This window comes from Calonectris borealis, chromosome 2 (assembly GCF_964195595.1).
Source record: "Calonectris borealis chromosome 2, bCalBor7.hap1.2, whole genome shotgun sequence".
NCBI lineage: Eukaryota > Metazoa > Chordata > Aves > Procellariiformes > Procellariidae > Calonectris > Calonectris borealis.
In genome coordinates this window covers 20,646,194-20,666,656 of record NC_134313.1, presented here as the reverse complement: position 1 = coordinate 20,666,656, position 20,463 = coordinate 20,646,194, and the positions used below count along the sequence as shown (strand labels likewise).

At 41.3% G+C, this 20,463-nt stretch overlaps 1 protein-coding gene across 1 annotated transcript; it reads left to right on the top strand.

Moving 5' to 3' along the window:
- Positions 1–743: 743 nt before the first annotated feature.
- TRHR (thyrotropin releasing hormone receptor) lies at positions 744–14,310 on the top strand. Its single transcript, XM_075144576.1, has 2 exons — positions 744–1,538; positions 13,903–14,310. Exons 1-2 carry the CDS (start codon positions 744–746, stop codon positions 14,308–14,310), a joined length of 1,203 nt encoding a protein of 400 aa, XP_075000677.1.
- The last annotated feature ends 6,153 nt before the right edge of the window (positions 14,311–20,463 follow it).

Below are 20,463 nucleotides of genomic sequence, written 5' to 3'. Positions count from 1 at the left end.
GTCAGCTCTGAAGGGACTCTTACAGCTCCCTGCAAAGCAGGAGGCAAGTGTAAATTACCATCACTTTCACAAGGACAGGGATTCAGGGAAGTCAGAATTTTAGAAATCGGTGTGTTTTTGTTGCCAGTCAATCTCCCCTTTGTTTGCCAGGGTCAATGAATATGATCGATATGCGAGAGAGCCGTCTGAGAGCAGAGAGGGAAAGCAGCGTGAAGCAGAAAACCTGTGGGGCTTTACAGATCACTCTCCTTTCACCTCCCGCTGCTGTCTCCACCCTCGGTGCGTTGTGACTCCTCCTGGAAGGTGGCGATGCTGGAGTCTGCCTGGACTGGATCAGCTCAGTCCCGTGCAGTGCTTTAGCCAGCTGGCAGTGCAGGAGGGCTCTGCTTTCCCTGCCACCACCTCCTGCTCCTCCTCTGCTGGGGGGAAAGCTCCCATCTCCACATGCTGTGTTTTCATGAATGCCTCGAACCAGCTATGAGAAAACAGCTTTTTAACCTGTGCGAATGATCTGGAATCTCAGAGGGATTAACCTGTCTGGTAAGTGCATTTACAAAGACTGGAAGTCCAGGAGCTTTTGGGTGAGTGGAGGACAGTACAGGAATGGGACTGTGACTATATGGAGAACGTGCTCTGGGGCTACGGCTCACACACGCTCTGCTCCACTCACCCTTTTGTAGGGGACCATGGAGAACATGTGCTGAGACCGAGTGCTGGGCAGAAGCAGCAGTGGGCTGGTGAAGATGGAGAATGGTACAGGAGATGACCAGAACCAAACTGGGCTGCCACTATCAAGCCAGGAGATCGTTACAGCTGAATACCAAGTGGTTACCATTGTCTTGGTCCTCCTGATCTGCGGACTGGGCATTGTGGGCAACATCATGGTGGTTTTGGTGGTCCTCAGAACCAAACACATGAGAACTCCCACTAACTGCTATCTGGTGAGTCTGGCTGTGGCAGATCTCATGGTGCTTGTGGCTGCCGGACTACCTAATATCACAGAAAGCCTGTATAGATCCTGGGTGTATGGCTACGTGGGGTGTCTCTGCATCACTTATCTCCAGTACCTAGGGATCAACGCTTCTTCTTTTTCCATCACTGCCTTCACCATTGAGAGATACATTGCCATTTGCCACCCAATCAAAGCTCAATTCCTATGCACTTTTTCAAGAGCCAAAAAGATCATTATTTTTGTCTGGGCTTTCACCTCCATATACTGTATGCTCTGGTTTTTCTTGCTAGACCTTAATACAGTAGTCTATAAAGACACTACTGCTGTGTCCTGTGGCTACAAGGTGTCCAGGAGCTATTACTCTCCTATCTACATGATGGACTTTGGTATATTTTATGTTGTGCCAATGGTATTGGCGACTGTCCTCTATGGCCTGATTGCTAGAATACTATTCCTGAACCCCATCCCTTCGGACCCAACAGGAAACTCTAAGACACAGAGGAATGACATGGATCACCAAAGCAAGCCTGTGAATTCCAAGATGACTAACAGGAATTTCAATAGCACTATTGCTTCTAGAAGGCAGGTAGGAACAGCAGTTTGAAATGGCTTTCTGAAACCTAAAATCTGCTTATTTTAGAGATCACTAGTCTAAGCCTGTGGAAGGGGGTAAAACATATTCTCCCTTTTTGCTAAGTAGTTAAGCTGAAATTCTGTGATACGTATACACGTATATATAAATATGTATTTTTTCTTGCCTATTCATTATTACCTACTGCTAGGACTGGAAAACAAACAGTATTTTATTTACTATATCAAAAAGCAAATAGGAAGTATCAATAAAGAATGAAACATTTTTAACTATAATTTCTTTATATTACAGCTTGTTAGTAATCCTGCCAAATATACAAAGTGACTCTTGAGCTATTTTTGAGATCTGAAGAGAAGGAAGTAACCTGGGAGTTTAGGAGACTTGAGGTTTTGTCCCAGCTAAGGCACTGTGTCACTCTGCAAACACAGTCAAGTTGTGACCTTTCCTGTCTCTAATTCTCCTGTGAAAAGCCTACGTAAGCAAGTCTGTATATAAAAGTGCTTTGTAAATGCTAAGTATCTTTGTAACTCTGTCTCTCATAAAATATTTTTATGTATTGATGGCTCAAAATTGAGGCATAGGTTTGACTACTTCTTTTTATACTGTTAAACATGTATGCTGCAATGTGTAATTATACAAGTAGAATATAGTTAGTAGATTAATTTATGGCTATTTTCAATAAACTGTACTGCCTCATACTCACACAGCATGAGCAGGTAGCACAGTGGGGTGCAGTGCTGAGAAATGCAGGGCGCATCACTTGGCAGCTGGCTCTCGGGAGCAGGCTCCGGCTGGGTCAGGCAGCTTGATGCGAGCGTGGGGAAGCGATGCTCCGTGCTGAGCGACTTGGCTCACAGCCCTCGGCAGCCGCTGCAAGGCACCTCAGAGGGTCGCTTTGCCAAGTGGGATCCTTCACCCTCCCTGCACTGAACAGTTCCCTCAGAAAACAAAGCTGAGCTGTGCACCTTTTCAAACAAGCTGAGTGCCCCCATTGGGTGATGGGTTGAACTTTATATTCTTCTTATTTTATGTAGATTGCTACTGTTTAATGAGAGGGACCATTTTCCCTTATTACAGAGATGGCACTCACCTCAAAAGTTAACTGAGCTGCCTGCTAGAGCACCGAGCGCTTGCAGAGCACTAGAGCCATGCTTCGAAATGCACAATGGAAACATGTGGATTAGGATATATTTAATTATGTGTCTCCAATTATAGTAAATAGTCAGATTAGAAGTGTTTGATTTTGTTTTTCATTGTCCATTAATTAGTAGAAGAAGAAGATAATATGCTTTTCAAGTTCTCAATATCCCTTTAGTATACATGCTTGATTATGTGTGCTTAGCATGACTTGAAAAATAGACAGATCTTTTACATTGAGCATTACTGAATGTGGATACTGCTTTATTATGAAACCAAAAAGTGAGGATTATAATGTGATGTCTTTTATGTCTTGTATAGACAGCAAAACTTTTTCTCAATGCCCAAATAACCTGATGGTTTGAAGTAGCATCGTTATGAGTAAAGCTAGCGTTTGTGTATAGTATAACGTAGGAAGTAAAGCAAGGATAGTGTGGCATCATTAGTAATATTTTTTATATAATAGTAGCATGCAAAATATAGCGAGTGGTGTAAAATGGGAAAATACAAGTCCACATTCAAAAAATCTGAAATCTCAACAGCTAGTGAGACACACAGGTGAAAATTTCCTGCTGCGCTGGCAAAGGCATGTATAGCTGACAGTACAGTTTGGCCTCATAATGAGTTCTGCTGTCATGTAAAACTGTCTATATGCCTTCTCAGAATTGTGCTTGCCCTACAGTGATGGAGTTGCGTATGATGTCCAGCATGTGATCTGTAGAAAAAGTGACTGAAAATATGATGCACGGTTCCTACTTCTGTAGCATTTCTCATGTTTATCCAAGAACACTTCTACAAAATGAAATCCGTGCATTTTCCTGTGGTGGGTTGGCTCTGGCTGGCAGCCAAACACCCACCCAGCTGCTTGCTTATTCCCTCCCACAGCAGGATAGGGAAGAAAAATGGGAAGAACAGGAACAAGAAAGCTCATGGGTCAAGATAAAGACAAGGAGATCACTTACCAGTTGCTGTCATGGGCAATGCAGACTTGACTTGGGGAAAATTAACTTCATTTACTGATGATTTGTTGCCCCTTTTTGTAGCCATAAGTTACACTCAGTCCCTTCCACGAGGCAATCGGCAGCGAGTTGCTGTCAGATTGCAGAGGTTTCTCCTCTGACACTCCTTCCTTCTCACTCTTTTCCTCTGTTTCAGTGTGGGTCCTCCATGGGCTGCAGTCCCTTCAGGGGGTGCCTGCTTTGCTAAGGAATGCCTCCTCCTCCTCTGACTTTGGTGTTCCCTCTGCTGTTTCTCACTCATTTGTTCCCTTCTCCTTTCTCTTTCTCTCTTTTCATTTTTTTTGCCATTTCTTAAATATGTTTTCACAGAGGCACCACCAGCTTGGTGGGCTGTGTAATGGGCTCAGCTGTGTCCTGTGGTGGGTCTGTTGGAGCTGGATGGAACTGTCTGTGCCCAGCACAGGGTAGCCCCAGGCTTCTTCTCAGAGAGGCCACCCCTGCAACCTCCTCACTGTCAGAGCCTGGACATGGACATACAGTACAGTTCTGTTGAGTGATTAAGTATTATTATTATTAACCTATTATGAGCTGACATTTATATAATATACCAGAATGAAACAGTAAGTTAGATGATAGGTTTCCTCAACCTTCATGAAGGTTTAACTCAGGAATTTCATAACCATTTTTGACCATGATTAATCCAACATGACAGCATGTGAATTGATTTACCCACTTAGTATGACCTAATTGCTTGACTAATCTGGATTTAGCTTGACCCAGACTGCCAGGTCATACCATTTTCTTTAATTTTCTTGAGACTTCCAATTACCTCATCTATGTTCTGAAAGCCTTCTTTTGTTAAAAATGGTCAAAACTTGTTTTTTACCTGATTAAGAAAGTTTTTTTGTCCTCTACCTTGTCATACAATGGCTGTGTTTTAGTTGAAGAGCACTATCTGAAGCTGTTTCCAACTAATGGATGAAATAGATTCCATCGTCCTGTTGTTTTTTAGACTTTTTTTTTTAACCTATATTATTGTGTTAGCATATAGCTATCTGTACTGTCAGCTTTGTGTTTCTATATCAGCTTCCAAGAATTAGTCTTCTATATACAGTCAATACTTTCTACTGGGAGTTATATAGTTACACAATTTCAATTGTCTTCTTCAAGAATGGAAGTACTTAGATTTCTGGTATGAGAGCTAGCCCAGAATTAGAAGCTGACAGACTGAAAATGTGAAAAGCAACTTGGAAACCATCCTGGATTCAACATCTAGGATGCTTCCTTGCACCTGGCACTGATGGAGAGAGCAGGGCAAGAGAGGAACAACCCTGATATGGCATCTAGAATAGCTCTATGCTCAGGGAGGAAGCAAATATAGTATAAAATAACAATTTCCTCACAACTGTGGAGGACAGCTACCTGAGCTGAGGCAAGGTGGTGTGAGAAGCTCAGTAGTGAGATAAACAGGAGGGATGGAGATTGTTACTGCCGAAGGAGAATAGATGGACCATGTTCAGTTTCATTAGAACAGACCTCTATTCTCTTCAGTCTCTGACATAAACAGATATAACGCCAGCACTGAAGGGGAAAAAAATGGTCAGGTTGCCAGAGAACTTTTGTTTTTGAAACATAATGGCAATTTAGAGCATTCTATGATTTAGAAAGAAGGCCTGGAATATATCTTAGAGTGGTGAGTCAAGCCTATTTTAACATATTTTTCATGTGAGATCCTAGGGATGAGCTCAGAATGAAGCTATAGTAGGTCTCCAATGAACGAAAATCAACTCTTCCAGGTGGAAAGTGGTCCTCTGTTTACTCGTTACATTCCCTGCCTTCACCCTCCCACCCACACGATTTAAAAATCACTGAACTATGTAGTTCTAGGAAATATTTATTTTGTTACAATGTTTGGAAAGCTAACAGGGACAAAATCTCTTTACCAAAGGATCAATACCCCCATATCAACAACCACCAACGGACAAAGTACTCTTCAGGGCCCCCTGAAGTTTTCATTCAAAGCACTGCAAGACAAAACTGAAAAGGGAAGACAAGCAAAAAAGTAACAGGTATAAAAAATCAGTCCTTTTTTTTAAATGTTGAAAGAGAGGCACAAAATAAGCTTTCTTTTCTCATAAAGTATCTCCATTTCCAACACATTTTTGTTTCACTGAACAACATCTGTTACCACTGATATTTGACAACTACTGAAATTATGAGTTAGTTGTTTGCACTGCAAACTAGAGTTCTATCACGGAAAGGAGCACCAATACATACCCATAGGATGTGTCAAACTCCGTTCTTACATCCGATTCTGAAGGGCTAAATCAATCCCACTTGTGCAATATTTATTCTGTTTTACAGAACTGTAGTGGATAGCAGGATTGATAGATGTATTTTAAAGGTTTTCAAAAAGAAAACTAGTTTTATTTGACAGTCAGGCAAATATGGGAATCCATTTTCAATTCACTTTGTGTTTTCCATCAGGCTCCCAGTGTCCCATTTCTCAAAAAACAAAGGGACTGAAGATGGTTTTGGTGTAGCTTTTTGTTTAACAGGCTTTAAAGTGCAGTGAATAGACTGTGACAAGAGGGTCAATCAGAAACACATGATGGTGGAAGAGCAGACAGGAGCTGGTTTCGAATACTTCATTTTTTACTTCAGAAAAGAGCATGATTGCAAAAGTGCTTTAGCAATAGAAACCCTCACTCCCCTGAAGACTTTTTTTCCAAGTTTGAAGAAAACTGGTCTAGATATGTCTCAGTTACATCTAACCATGCCTGGAATAGTTGAAGTATGTCTGACATCTCTTTCTTCGTTACTTTTTCCCTCCCAAGCTGTGGGAAAGGTGAAAAAGATTGTGAGACTATTAAGAAAAGTATCACATATGCTTGCCCTCCTTTCATTCTTGTCTAGGTGTCTCCATGTGGACACTGAGATAGGGGCTGATACTGGGCTTGACAGACTTTTGGCCTGACCTAGTATGGACACTTGTATGTTTTTGTGGGAAGTGATTAGCAGTTCCAGTATTGGCTGTTCCGTGGATCCAAAGGATCATGAGCCAACAAGGGACTTTGTCCCAGATCCCTCAGGACCTTAGATTAAAAAAAATTCCCTCCAATACTTTGTTATAATTTCACAAAGTTGCTGAGGCTGGCAGGCATCTCTGGAGATCACCCAGTCCAACTCCAGTGGTAGTACCACTTTCAGCAGTGCTGTGGTAGGCTGAAGACATCTGGCTTGTTAGCCTGCTAGGTAGCTGTTCTTCTGCCACTTTGTTTTAGTGTCTTTATTGCAGTTGCAAAGGCAGATGCAACAGTTAGATCTCTCATTTTTCGGGCATGCATATGATTGCATTAGCCTACCAATTTGTGTCTTTTCTATTCCAAAATGGCCTGTTATTGGTACTTGCAAACCATCCACATTGTTAAATCTTCCAGAAAACACATTCACTGACTGTATCCTAATCAAAATGAATAGCAATTGAGCAAACATTAACTGCAGTTACAGGCATTTATCGCACATAAATAGTAATGTGTTCATAAACTCAATCTGGAAAAAATACCAATGCCTGTACCAAAAGTTTGACCAGATTGTCCATTACCAAATTCAATATAATCAGCTCATTGCCTCTATCAAGCAGTTCATGTTCAACTTACATTCTCACACATTACAGCTTCAACAGCTTCAACATGCATGAAATTCAAGCTAATAATTCTTTAGTCTTTACTTATAGTCTTCCTTTCTGTATCTTTACACCATAAAGTACCATAAGTATCAAAATAAATCTCAAAACTTCTTTTTCTTTGCTTTTTCATCTACATCACCACCACAATTCCACTTGCTTCTAAACAGTTTTTGCTTGCAGAAATAAAAGAAATAATGGTTCCTATTTGAACTTTGGAAGGTTTAGCTACTTTATAGTCACTGTTTAGGACAATAAATTCAGAGCAGATGTGTAACCTGTGATGGTAAAAGTTGAAGGTTGATCACAGTTTCCCCTTTTGTCCATTTTAGGCATTCTATTCCCAAGTCTTTTATTAAAAAGACAAGAGGGAAAAAAAGGTTTCATTTCATGAGTAGAAAATGTGTTGTTCAAAGTATTCAGAGCAGATTTCACAATAAAACAAAGGTTCACCAACAAGTTACACCAACCAACATTAAATGTTTCTTTACACCATATGGTACAGGAGAGAAAAGATATTTCTGCCTTTTTTTTTCCTGTGGGTGCTTAATTTTGCTAACAGTGCTTCTTTTTTTCTAGTAGCACAGGTACTAGGATCTATCAGCATTTCTAAAACATTAATGCTTTTTCTTCTGAAGATTTGAATCATTTGTTCTGCTCAGAAGCAAGAAAATGTCCTGAAGACCCAGGCATTGCGGGAAGTAAGAAGAGAGTGAGAGAACTTAAAACTGAAGGACAGAAAAGGGATTTGCCTGTCACACAGGAAAACTTTGAAAATGTGGGGAAAATGAAATCCTTTTTTTCTAAGAGTACCTGTTCTGTGAGCTACCTTGGCAAGCAGCTCATTACCTTTTAAAAGAGAGAGAGGCCCGGGGATGCAGATGGGAAGACAAGGAGCCCACACATTGCCTGGCTGATGTGCTCATGGAATCACAACCAGAGCTGTGTGCTTCCTTTTCGTTTTCTCGTATGCTCCTCATTTGTCCGGTCCCTCAGATTACTCCTGGTTCTAGCTGTGTTGATCTCCCTCACACTTCCATTTTATGCCACCTAGCTCAGCCAACAGGCCTCAGATTTTTTTCTTGTCCATCTCTAGTATGAACACTGAATTACATATTTGCAGGTAGATTCATACTTCCCCCAAAGGAATGCCTAGTTTCCTCGGGTAACAAGGAGACAGTGAAAAATAAATACAGCCTTAGATAGCAAACGTGTTTTGTTTATACTTGGGATGGGATCCAACTCACTTAACGTTATGCGTCTCTCACAAAGTTAGTTGCTTAGTCCAATCAAATAATCTAAGGTCCCTCCACAGTCAATTAAAAAAGGTCAGTTACCTTCTAGAGAAAGTCCTCTTTTAGGCATTGATGCAGTGCATGATCACCTGCGTCCTAGAGAAACCCCTCTGTTCTCTCACAGCAGAGCAAGCACAGATTCAAGGGTTTGAGAGCAGCCCTGCTGAGAAGGACTTGGGGGTACTGGTGGAAGAAAAGCTGGACATGAGCCAGCAATGTGCGCTCGCAACCCAGGAGGCCAACCGTATCCTGGGCTGCATCAAAAGAAGCGTGGCCAGCAGGTGGAGGGAGGTGATTCTGCCCCTCCACTCTGCTCTGCTGAGACCCCACCTGCAGTACTGCGTCCAGTTCTGGAGCCCTCAGCACAAGACAGACATGGACCTGTTGGAGCGGGTCCAGAGGAGGGCCATGAACATGATCACGGGGATGGAACGCCTCTCCTGTGAAGAAAGGCTGACAGAGTTGGGATTGTTAGCCTGGAGAAGAGAAGGCTTTGGAAAGACCGTATTGCAGCCTTTCAGTACTTAAAGGGGGCTTATAAGAAAGATGGTGGCAAACTTTTTAGCAGGGCGTGTTGCGACAGGACAAAGGGGAATGGTTTTAAACTAAAAGAGGGTAGATTCAGACTAGATATAAGGAAGAAATGTTTTACGATGAGGGTGGTGAAACACTGGAACACGTTGCCCAGAGAGGTGGTAGATGCCCCTCCCTTGGAAACATCCACGGTCAGGTTGGACGTGGCTCTGAGCAACCTGATCTAGTTGAAGATGTCCCTGCTCATTGCAAGGGTGTTGGACTAGATGAGTTTTAAAGGTCCCTTCCAACCCAAACTATTCTATGATTCTATGATTCTATGATTCCAGTTTGCAATGCAAGATGAGTTTTGCATGGCTTACATGAAATCCTCAATCATATCGCTTAGTTTCACTTGCAGTCTTATCATATCAAGACCTTAATCCTTTTATTTGTTTAATCCTCCTTCTCATTGTACAACTTCTTTTGGATTATAAAATCATGGACTGTCATACACGATCTCTGTGCATTGCGATGAACACCACCAAACACAAGAGAGATACTATTACATGCCTTTAAAACACCAGAGTGACTCTATGGCACAGTAACTTAGTAAATATGACTATGACTTTTACCTATCAATGTAAGAAAGATTAATATTCAAAGGAGAAGGAAGCAACTACCAAACTGTTAGTACCATGGTAATGAAAATGTCTCATAAAAGCACTTTCTTAGAATGACAAGGTTTTGGAGCAGGAAAGAAAAGAAGAATACCAACTGAGAATTAAAATATTGGGAATCTATTTAGTAAAAATAATTTTAAATATTTTTCAGAACATTCTCAGAAACCAAAAGATAGGGCTTCAAGAGTGGTTGCATGCAGCCAGGAACAAATTCAATCTCAAGCACTTCGCTATTATTCAAAGTACACTTGAAATTTGGATTAAAATGGATTTGCTCAAAGCCTTTGAATCATGTTTTCAATCTCCTTAACTAGGAATAATTTGTACTCTGAGTATAGTGCACATCCACAAGAAAAGAGCAAGCATTGTATGCTTGCCTCCATCGGAGTAATGAATGAGGATCCTAGTGCCTCTGCTTTCACGGAGTTTTGGTGTACAGTAACAGGTAATAAAAAGCAGGTTCTTAAAAAGGTTCATCCTCTCAGCACTCCACTGACACCAAATAATTAGCCCCCGCAAATTATGTTTAGTTATGTTCCATATGAAGTGATTTGGAAAATGATATGGCAGTTTACTTAAACAAAGTGGACCAAACTTTCCTCTAAGCTATTTCTGTGCAGCCCCATCAATCCCAGTAAAGATTTTTGGGCAGCTTTGGCCTAAATAATGTGTTTAGAAGCTGGGTTCATTTGTAAAGGCAAATTCAGGTGTGAAAAAGGTCCAGGGCATGCTTGCAGCACCTTTGGGGCAGAAGCCCTGAGGGGTGCCTCAGCCTGCAGTGGGGTGACAAGCCTTCTGGTCACACTGGGAACAAAGCGCGAGGTGCCAGAACACCTTCTAGGAGCTGCTGTCATTTGCACAAAGGTCATGCTCTGAAGTGGATGGGCATGAAAACTCACCGCCTCCAGAACCAGCTTAGGGAGCATTTACCAACGAGCAAATAGCTATCTGAACTAAGGGCCTCGCAGTTGGTCTCAGAGACACAACCACTACCAGTCAGATGGACCAAGCAACTGAATTTCTGCCTGGCAATACAGGGTTTGTGCCAAATTTGTGATTTTTGGCAGCTTTGGAAGGACGTGCACTGAGCCAGTTTAAAATTATGGTGAATTCTTCTCATTAGCTTGCACTGACTGAACCACCCAGAGGTGCCACCAACGCGGTGCCATCCATGGCCACATGCTTCTGCCTCTTCTCTTGCACTGACTGTAGACTCTGTGGTAGTGCATGGGTACATGAGTTGGATCATTACCCTGAGCAAACTGAAAACCAGCTCTACAGAGAAGTGCTTAGTTTTCGGTTGGACCAGCAGTCTGACCCAACCCGCACCTTCATTGTTGGGGCCAGCACAAGGAGGGAAGTGAAAACAGGATTGCTTTTTTAGCTGCAGTCACAGATTACTTGGGCTTCAGTTTATGTCAAGACCAGAAAATGATGGAGTCTGAGTGTTGCTGACAAGACAATGTCTTACCTGGCATAAAGCCTGACAGTGCAAAGCTAACCTCTTGTCATTTTTAAACACATTCAAACCTGCGGACTGAATTGATCTCAGCTCAGGGCGCTTTGTGCTGTAACCATGATATTTTTTATCATGGTGCTAATAGCCAGTTCTAATATATTGTCAAATCACAGCCTCAGTAAGCTGAACATGACAGCAGTATAAGCTAGTGGTGTTAGAAGGAAAATGCACATCAAGCTGCCAGTATACATAAATTCAGCTAATAGTTTGCACACTACATACATATATGTCTTTAAGGCATATAGGACCCAGTCACTTGAAGAGTTACAGCCTTTTTTTCATTGCTGTAAAGTATTAATTGTGTGACTCTAAAATATCCCCTTCCTGACAGTAAGATCAATTTATTCCTAGCTCAACCCAGGATTCAAACTGACAGCTGCACCATTGTAAGTGATTCTCTGAACAATTGTTCTGTAAAGACATACTCAGAAGAAATGTAAATTGCCAATCATCAGTAGATATGATAACAGAGTCCCCCGCTGAGCTTCTGGTAGCAAAGTACTTTGATGCCTGTGTAGACTATTACCCCCTCGCCCTCTGAATGCCTGAGCAGATGCAACACATCTGTTAGTTGGGCTCAGTTCCATTGTTAATCCAAGCTCCACAAATGGTTACTTTCTTCCTTTAAATGTGGATTATTTTCCATGGGGAATGATTATTCTCAGTTGAATGGGTTTGCTCAGTTTGGAGGCACAGGCTGGAGCTGAGCTGCAGGGAGGCGAGACAGCAGGCGAGGAGTCCTGAGTCTTCCTCAGCCAGAGCGGGTCAGCACGGGGTCACCTCACTCCTTGCAGCCATGTTCACAGGACTGGTCCTTTCAGAAGTGGTTCAGAGATATGGGAAAATCATCCTTACCCGAGACATTCACATTTGCATTTTGCTCTATTACGATGATTGTTTGTTCACAGCAAAAAGAAAAGCGGTCTAGAAGTCATAAGGAAATATATCAGTCAAGTGACAAAAAAGGAAATAATATTTCTTGGTGTCATTTTTCACTTCTACTGAACACAGCTCTAGGGAAATAAAAAGTGAGGCTGAAGGGAGGAGATTATAAGATAAAATTGTAACCTTTGAATATGTACATTTAAAGATACATAGATAAAGTTACATCAATTTGTAGAGTAACTTTGCTCTTCATTCCATTCCTTATCATAACATCTGTAACAAAAACAAGTTGGGTTATATATATTGACACATATCTTCTAGATAGCTAGAAGAAAATACATCCCTTAGGCAACGAGATTGCAGGCTTTCTATATAATGAGCTATCTGATCACAAGACAAGAGAATTATATACTTTCTTATAACTTCAAACTAAAAAACACACCTAAAATTAGCATGTATATATGAGTGATTTTAGTGGAGTTATATGTCTGTCCCCCTGGAATCAATTGAAATTCTTATCAATCTACACCTATTCTTTCTGCAAGCAATGAAATTATAACTCATACAGCCAGAATGTATCCTGTGGTTACAGGAGTTGCTGTTTCATTGAAGTATAACTTCAGGTACCCAGAAAGAAGGAATAAAGCGAAAGTGAAAAGAAGTTCTTTAAACTAATCTGTCAATAGGCAACAACAGTTTTATGTCAAGAAGAAAGGCAAATAGTAAAAAAACCCACAATCAAAAGAAGCAGTTGTAGCTTACCAAAATCAGTGCCAATGTTTTCCAGTTCATGCACACACAGTTAACCAAGTCATCTCCTGACTTACATCAGGCTATCCCACTGTCACATCTCACTGTACTTTCTACCTTGTTTATTAACATCTTTCAAACTTTCTTTAATGTAGAGACCAGGGAATACCATATACTAGAATTAAATTATTTACAGAAGAAAGACTCCTTTTACAGTGGTTTTTTTTTTAAATTTTTTAATTATTTCTTGTTCACTTCATTTCAGCTATCCTGGGTATCCCCAAAGGCTGTTTTTTTCCTTTATTCAAAACAAATTTACAAATTTCTTATAAGAATCAAATTTTATTGATAATCCCTTTCTTTCCTGGCTCTGTAAACTTTAGTTGATATTTCAGAGTAAACATCAAATAATGAAGATCTAATTAAATATTGAGGATTTGAGGAATAGGAATAAATCTAATTTTTTTTTTTTTTTACATTACTTTTGGCTTTTGGAAATTCTTTTAGGGTGGTTGTTAGAGCAGATAATCTAAATAGGCTTCAGGTTCAATTACTCTACAGTCTATATTAGGCTAAAGGAGGAGAGCTAATGTGGTTGGAAAAAATGGCTTTAGACGCCTTCTTTTCCATTTGAATCAACACCTCCTTCCAGCTTGAGAAACTGCAAATTCTCAGGTCTATAACAGTTAGCTTACTGGGATGTCACCTGGAAAGAGTAATTTAACAAAAGCTAGGAGGAATTTGGAGCCAGTTTTTTTTTTCTTCTTCTTACTGTAGAAAACCTTTCTGAATCAAATATTGATCAGAAATTCCCAGCTGAAGAATCTGTCCGTAGTTTTGCTTTGGCCCTAGAGATGTAGGAATGCACATGTTCCTTCCAAGATGAGTAATAACCTTCTGCCCCTCTTCTGTCTACCTATGTATTCCCCCAGGTTACCAAGATGTTGGCCGTGGTGGTAGTCCTATTTGCATTTCTATGGATGCCCTACCGTACGCTGGTGGTGGTCAATTCCTTTCTCTCAAGCCCCTTCCAAGAAAACTGGTTCCTGCTATTTTGCAGAATCTGTATTTATTTAAATAGTGCCATCAATCCTGTAATTTACAATCTCATGTCCCAGAAATTCAGAGCAGCCTTCAGGAAACTCTGCAACTGCCAGCAGAAACGGGACAAGAAACCTGACAACTACAGCGTGGCCCTAAATTATAATGTCATCAAAGAGTCTGATCACTTCAGCACTGAACTAGAAGATATTACCATCACCAATACCCATCTGTCCTCTGCAAAATTGCCCGTTGGTGATACGTGTTTGTCATCTGAGGTAACAGCTAATATATTTTAATGCTTGGTGTATAGTCCTCATGAACCAGAGCATGTTCACGTGGATGGGGCTGTGATGGGATAGCGTTCAGCTGGGGCAGCACAGTGAAGGACCAGGCAAGGCTGGCAGTGACAGATGATGCACCACCAAAAGGGCAAGGTCACTGCATGGTGGGGAGGGAGAACTGCCCGGCTCTGGAAAGTGATCCTCTCAAAGTACCTTGTGCCCAGCCTGACGTGACTGGGAAGGTCTGGGGTATGGGGAATGATGCGGAGAAACACGTAGGTTAAGCCTTACTCCCTGAGGAGTAGAGGGCAATGGTGGAGCATCAGAGAGTGGTGCTCAGGCACGACGCCTCACGCACGTGTCTGAGGAGGGTGGGCATTGGTGTCTGAGCTCAGTGATTCCTCCTGGGCTGTGCTCTGGCGACTGCAGCAGGACAATGGGGCATTTTCTTGTGCCTCACCCCCTGGCTCCAACTTGGGGTTAGCTAGCCCAGTGCAACCACACGGCTGGAGTGAAGAGAAGGCATGGATCTCCCCCACACCAGCACTCTGGTCCTGAGAGTGCTGAAAGCCACATCAATTTCCATGCTACCTGCATCCCTGTATGTAGCACAACTTTCTAACCCAGCTATCTTCTACATGATGATGCATATTACTGTTTTCACAATGATTTTTTACATAATACTACCTAAATGTTGTTCTTAAGCCTGTATACCTTCGATCTTACAATATAGATGATCCACAGAGAGACTTAGTTTTTCATTTCCTTTTGAGATTATATGAAAATGAAAAATATTTCTTTCTCAGTTTGCTTCTTCTCTCCTAACTTTCAGGCCTGAAGCCCACCTTGTTCTGAGTATGTAGTCATATAAAACCTTTGGAGGCTCTGTTCCCACCAACCTGTATGAAATGTAATGACATTTCTGCTCATGGAATTGCAAGAATTACCATATATCTCTACACACCTGTCTGCATCCTGCAAGAAAAAGCAGCCTCTTGGGGAGTGAAAAGAATATACTACTGAGTCTAACCGAATGAAGCACTTAACACAATAAAACTTTAAGCTTCAGTGGAATACCCAAATCCTTCATCTCATGTGTTGGCCAAAGAGTGGTCTGCGCTCTCAGAAAGAGCAAGGCTGCCCAGGACATCTCCACAGACGCAGAGCGGGGCAGTGGATGATGTTCCCAGCGAAGGTGAGAGCGGAGGAGAGAAGCTGTTCTCCTGCATGGCTGCTGCGTGTCCCAAGAGCACTGGCACCACACTGGGCAGTGCCACTGGGGCCTGTCCGACAGCAGCCAGAAGTGCTGCCGATTACAGTAATTATCTGACATTGACTCCCTCATCCCACAGCACTGCAAATCTAATTGCAGGCACCATAACACGCTTTAACAAGCAGATATCTGATGGCAAAGAGCATGAAATCTTTTTTTTTTTTTTTTTACTTTGAACAGCATGAAATAGGAAGACCATTCAATGAATTCACAGCAGGGAATAAACAAATTAAAAAGTCATTAGGAAGCTTTAAAAAAAAAATTTTTTTTCAGCAAGCTAGTTTATAGATGTACTACTTTAAATGTAAGTCTCAGCTAATACTGAATCCTGTCTGCACTTGACAGATATTGAAAATTATTGGACAGGCTTTTACTAGTTAATTTTATCTTGGTTTAATAGGGACCTATAGCTTCAATATAGATAATGTCTAGGGAAAAGAGGAAAATTTAGTGAAAAAAGCCACTTTTTTTCATTTTTTGTCTCAAAGGTTATCCATTAGAATACTTCAGGACATAAAAAAGTGTTTTGAAAGACTGGCTGTATATTTGGCTGGAAAGAGAAAATACTGTGAAGACATTGTTACCTTTTCTTAATTTTTTGAGTTCATTCTAATGTTTCCTTTACATGATGACCTTTAGCCTTGGTCTTGATAATGTGGAACCAGAGACAAAACCAGAGACAAAAATTTATGTTATAATAGATCAGTTTCTAGGCTGTACTGCTTGCTGAGGTACTGCTTGTACCGATCTCCACAGCTCATCCCTGTTCCCTGCGAGACGTCACCACGGCTTCTCATTTGCCAGCATAGCCTCCTGCATGCTCTTCCTGCATGGCTGGTGACAAGCAGCCTGGGGCCACAATCTCCCCGATCCCCAGCTGCAGTCTGAACTCAGCGTATCACTTTGGCTTTGCTCTAGACCATCTCGAGTTCTTGCTAGATTTACATTTCCCATTCCTGTGCAGCAGTAACAGAAACTCGGGAAGATGCTTGCATGTTCTTGTTTGTTATGAAAGTTCTGCACAGCTTTTGTACATGACATTTTAAAAGCTGTATAAAACCTAATTGTTCTGGTAAAAATCCTACCCAGTGTGGGATAAAAGAGGTACCCTCACTAGCACTGTAAGGCTTTCCTATCCAGTTTTCCTTCGCACATGCAGCCGCTTCCCCAATTCAAACCACTTTCACTTATATTCAGCCATGTCTGCAAACTTAAAGAGAACTGAAAATATCCCAGTAGCTCTTAGATTTAAATTTCAATGCAAACCCATGTCTGCTGCATCCAAAAGCCTGCATTTGATGTTCTCTGCACGGCAAGGAGGAAGGGAACAGTCTGTATCCTGCTCAGTCTGCATCCTTGCTTTAATGTCTGTTGTAACGTTGCAGAGCTCCACAGGTACTTTCTAGCTCGGCAGAGTGATGGCAGGGCATGGAAGGACCAGCAGCTGGAGGTTTTTAACCAGCAGTACAGACATGACAAACTTACTCCAGAAAGCCCTTTCTATCTTGTATTTCCATCAGCACTTGGCCTTTTCATTTTGGCAAGCAGAGGGAGCAAGACGATGGGGGTATCCTGCTTCTTAAGACTTTTACCTCAAATTATGGGGATTCAGTTTTAAACCAGGCAGAACAACATACCATAGGCAGGCTGTACACTGGAGCCTCTCCTCTGAAGCACAGGCGCTGGCAGAGCTTTGGCGGGAGCAGAGCCAGCAGCTGAACCCATGCAGGCTGTGTTGCAATGTTTTCTAGATCCTCTGCATGGGGGCCCACACAACTGGAAAGAGGATGTCCAGACTCTTTGCTGCTTTTAAAATAATAAAGAAAAAAATAAAGTGACAGAGTAAGTCACATGGCAGCCAAGTAGGCAACAGATGACCAAAGTTCAAGAGTCAAAAGAGAAGAATACCAATGTTATTCTAGAGGGAGTACCTTGCAATTGTATCTCATAAATACAATACTATAGTAGTGACATACACTTTGAACGAACTCTTCCTTTGTAGAGCTTGATATGAAATTACAGTTCTATGGCATTTTATACTCACACTTGCTTAAAGCTACAGTTTGCCACCATAAGGAGAAGTCAAGGAGAGGTACCACAACCTGTATAACGTTTCATAGAATCATAAAATAGTTTGGGTTGGAAGGGACCTTTAAAGGTCGTCTAGCCATGGGCTGGAACATCTTCAACTAGATCAAGTTGCTCAGAGCCATGTCCAACCTGACCGTGGATGTTTCCAAGGGATGGGGCATCTACCACCTCTCTGGGCAACCTGTTCCAGTGTTTCACCACCCTCATCGTAAAACATTTCTTCCTTATATCTAGTCTGAATCTACCCTCTTTTAGTTTAAAACCATTCCCCTTTGTCCTGTCACAACAGGCCCTGCTAAAATGTTTGTCCCCATCTTTCTTATAAGCCCCCTTTAAGTACTGAAAGGCTGCAATATGGTCTCCCCAAAGCCTTCTCTTCTCCAGGCTGAACAATCCCAACTCTCTCAACCTTTCTTCATAGGAGAGGCATTCCATCCCCCTGATCTTTTTTGTGGCCCTCCTCTGGACCCGCTCCAACAGGTCCATGTCTTTCTTGTGCTGAGGGCTCCAAAGCTGGACGCAGTACTTCAGGTGGGGTCTCACCAGAGCAAAGGGGCAGAATCACCTCCCTGCACCTGCCGGCCATGGTCTTTTGATGCAGTCCACGATACGGTTGGCCTTCTGCGCTGCGAGCGCACATTGCTGGCTCATGTCCAGCTTTTCTTCCACCAGTACCCTCAAGTCCTTCTCTGCAGAGCTGCTCTCAATCCCTTCATCCCCCAGTCTGTATTGATAACCAGGGGTTGCCCCGATCCAGGTGCAGGACCTTGCCCTTGGCCTTGTTGAACCTCATGAGGTTCAAATCACTTCTCGAGCTTGTCCATGTCCCTCTGGATGGCATCCTGTCCCTCAGACATGTCAACCACACCACTCAGCTTGGTGTCATCTGCAAACTTGCTGAGCGTGCACTTGATCCCACTGTCTATGTCATTGATGAAGATATTAAACAGTCACAATTCGGACCCCTGGGGGACACCACTTGTCACCGATCTTCATCTGGACATTGAGCCCGTTGACCACTACCCTCTGGATGCGACCATCCAACCAACTCTTACAGATTGACAGTATCAGAAGTAAATTCTCTCCTTTATTTGCCTTTTTGCTCAAAAAGCAACTTTCTGATTTCTCAGCCTCTGTCTCCTTAGTTTTTTTTTTTCAGATGCTCAGGTGAGGTATTTAAGCGCATATTCTTAGTGAGGTTTCATCAAGGGCTAAAATCTGGGTAGGTGATTTTGTATGCACCATCACTTGGAATAACAAATGAAAAGGAATGATTTCATGCTGACATTTATTTGCGCAAACAGAAATGATTATGCATGTAAAATTGTGTGCACAAATGCAATATATAAAAATGCAGATTTAAGTTAAGGTGTGATTTTAACTCATAATTTGCTGTGACTATGTCTTTATAGATATTATTTGTGAAATCCATTCTAATTTTATACTAATTCCTACAGCTAACACTACGAAACTTTGCTAGATATCATGCTAATGTGGTTTTAGATCTATTTCTGTGTTTGCCCTTCTGCTTATAACAGCAAACAACCTTTCTTCTTGTACATAGTTATTATATATTAGATATGTGGGCATGTCTTTATTTAAAAATGTGTGTGAATTTAAGTTTATTAATAACACAGCAAACTTTTTTGCTGGAAGTGGAAGTGACTAGATGTCAACTACTGACTGTAGTAATATAACTATTCATCTTTATATACTTATTTTGTGGATAACAAATTCCTCTGCAACATTTAGTTTGAAAGGATTGTCTGAATGGTAGCAATACTGAAACCCATGTCTGTACCATCATTTAATGGCTTTGATGTAAGAGATTGTATTCTTATTGCATTTTTATTTGGAACTTTACCCAGCATGTAGCAGAAGAGATGCTGCTGTAGTATCTCACTTTTGGAGCTACACTGCTTCCAGTGTGAAATACTGAGACGTTGGAAGCTTCAACGTTGGTAAATTGTGCAGTTGAGAAAGATTAGGTGTATTTAAAACACACTTTGGTTCAAATTAGTGCATGACCTTTTTGAGGTCGGAGTTAAGAATATATCAAAGCAGCTCCTATGTATTGTGGAGAGGTTTATGACGCTCCTGTGGAAATGAATGCACAAGTCAAATGATAAAGCTCTCACTAACTTCCCTTCAAAAAGCAGTTATTCAACACAACTGACTGAAGAATTGATCCTACTTCAGTAGGGAAGTTACAGCTCAGATTAGTGAATGCTCAGATCCGTCACTTGGCCTTTGCAAGTAGACAAATATTTCTTGGTTGTTTTTTAAAAAGCTATTCTAAAAAAAACCCCAGATCTGAGTATTTTAACTGAGAAAAAACCATATTATTTCAAGAATATGCAAAGTTAAATTGTTCTTTCAACAATGCTGCATATGCTTATTTATTTCTCTACTATCGTATGAATTCTACTGTGTACAGTTGTTTTATTTGTTACAAACTGCAGTGAAATTTCAAAATGATGTTTCAGTATTTTGTTATCTCTTCTTCAGACAGAATTGTTCCTTTGCTGTTTTGTTCTTTTCAATAAGAGATTGTTTTCTCCTGATTCTTTCATTACTACTGGAATACAGTGATACAGCAAATGCCAGTGAATTGTTTCAGCCAAAGTGATTAGGACTCCAGAATTCCTTAATTTGGGAGCTGAATCCTGGAAATTTAAATTCACACAAACTATTCAAGAGCAGTTGGTTTAGAAGGAATTTCTTTTTTACCTACCCAGAGTAATTCTGATGTTATTCTGTCACTGCATGTGGTTTGTAAATTTGTTTATTAATATGATTGTGAA

Bases quoted from the DNA above. Each gene is read 5' to 3' on its own strand.
- TRHR (XM_075144576.1), top strand. From the start codon at position 744: ATGGAGAATGGTACAGGAGATGACCAGAACCAAACTGGGCTGCCACTA. The intron at 1,539-13,902 runs GTAGGAACAGCA...GTATTCCCCCAG, and splicing joins CTATTGCTTCTAGAAGGCAG to GTTACCAAGATGTTGGCCGT.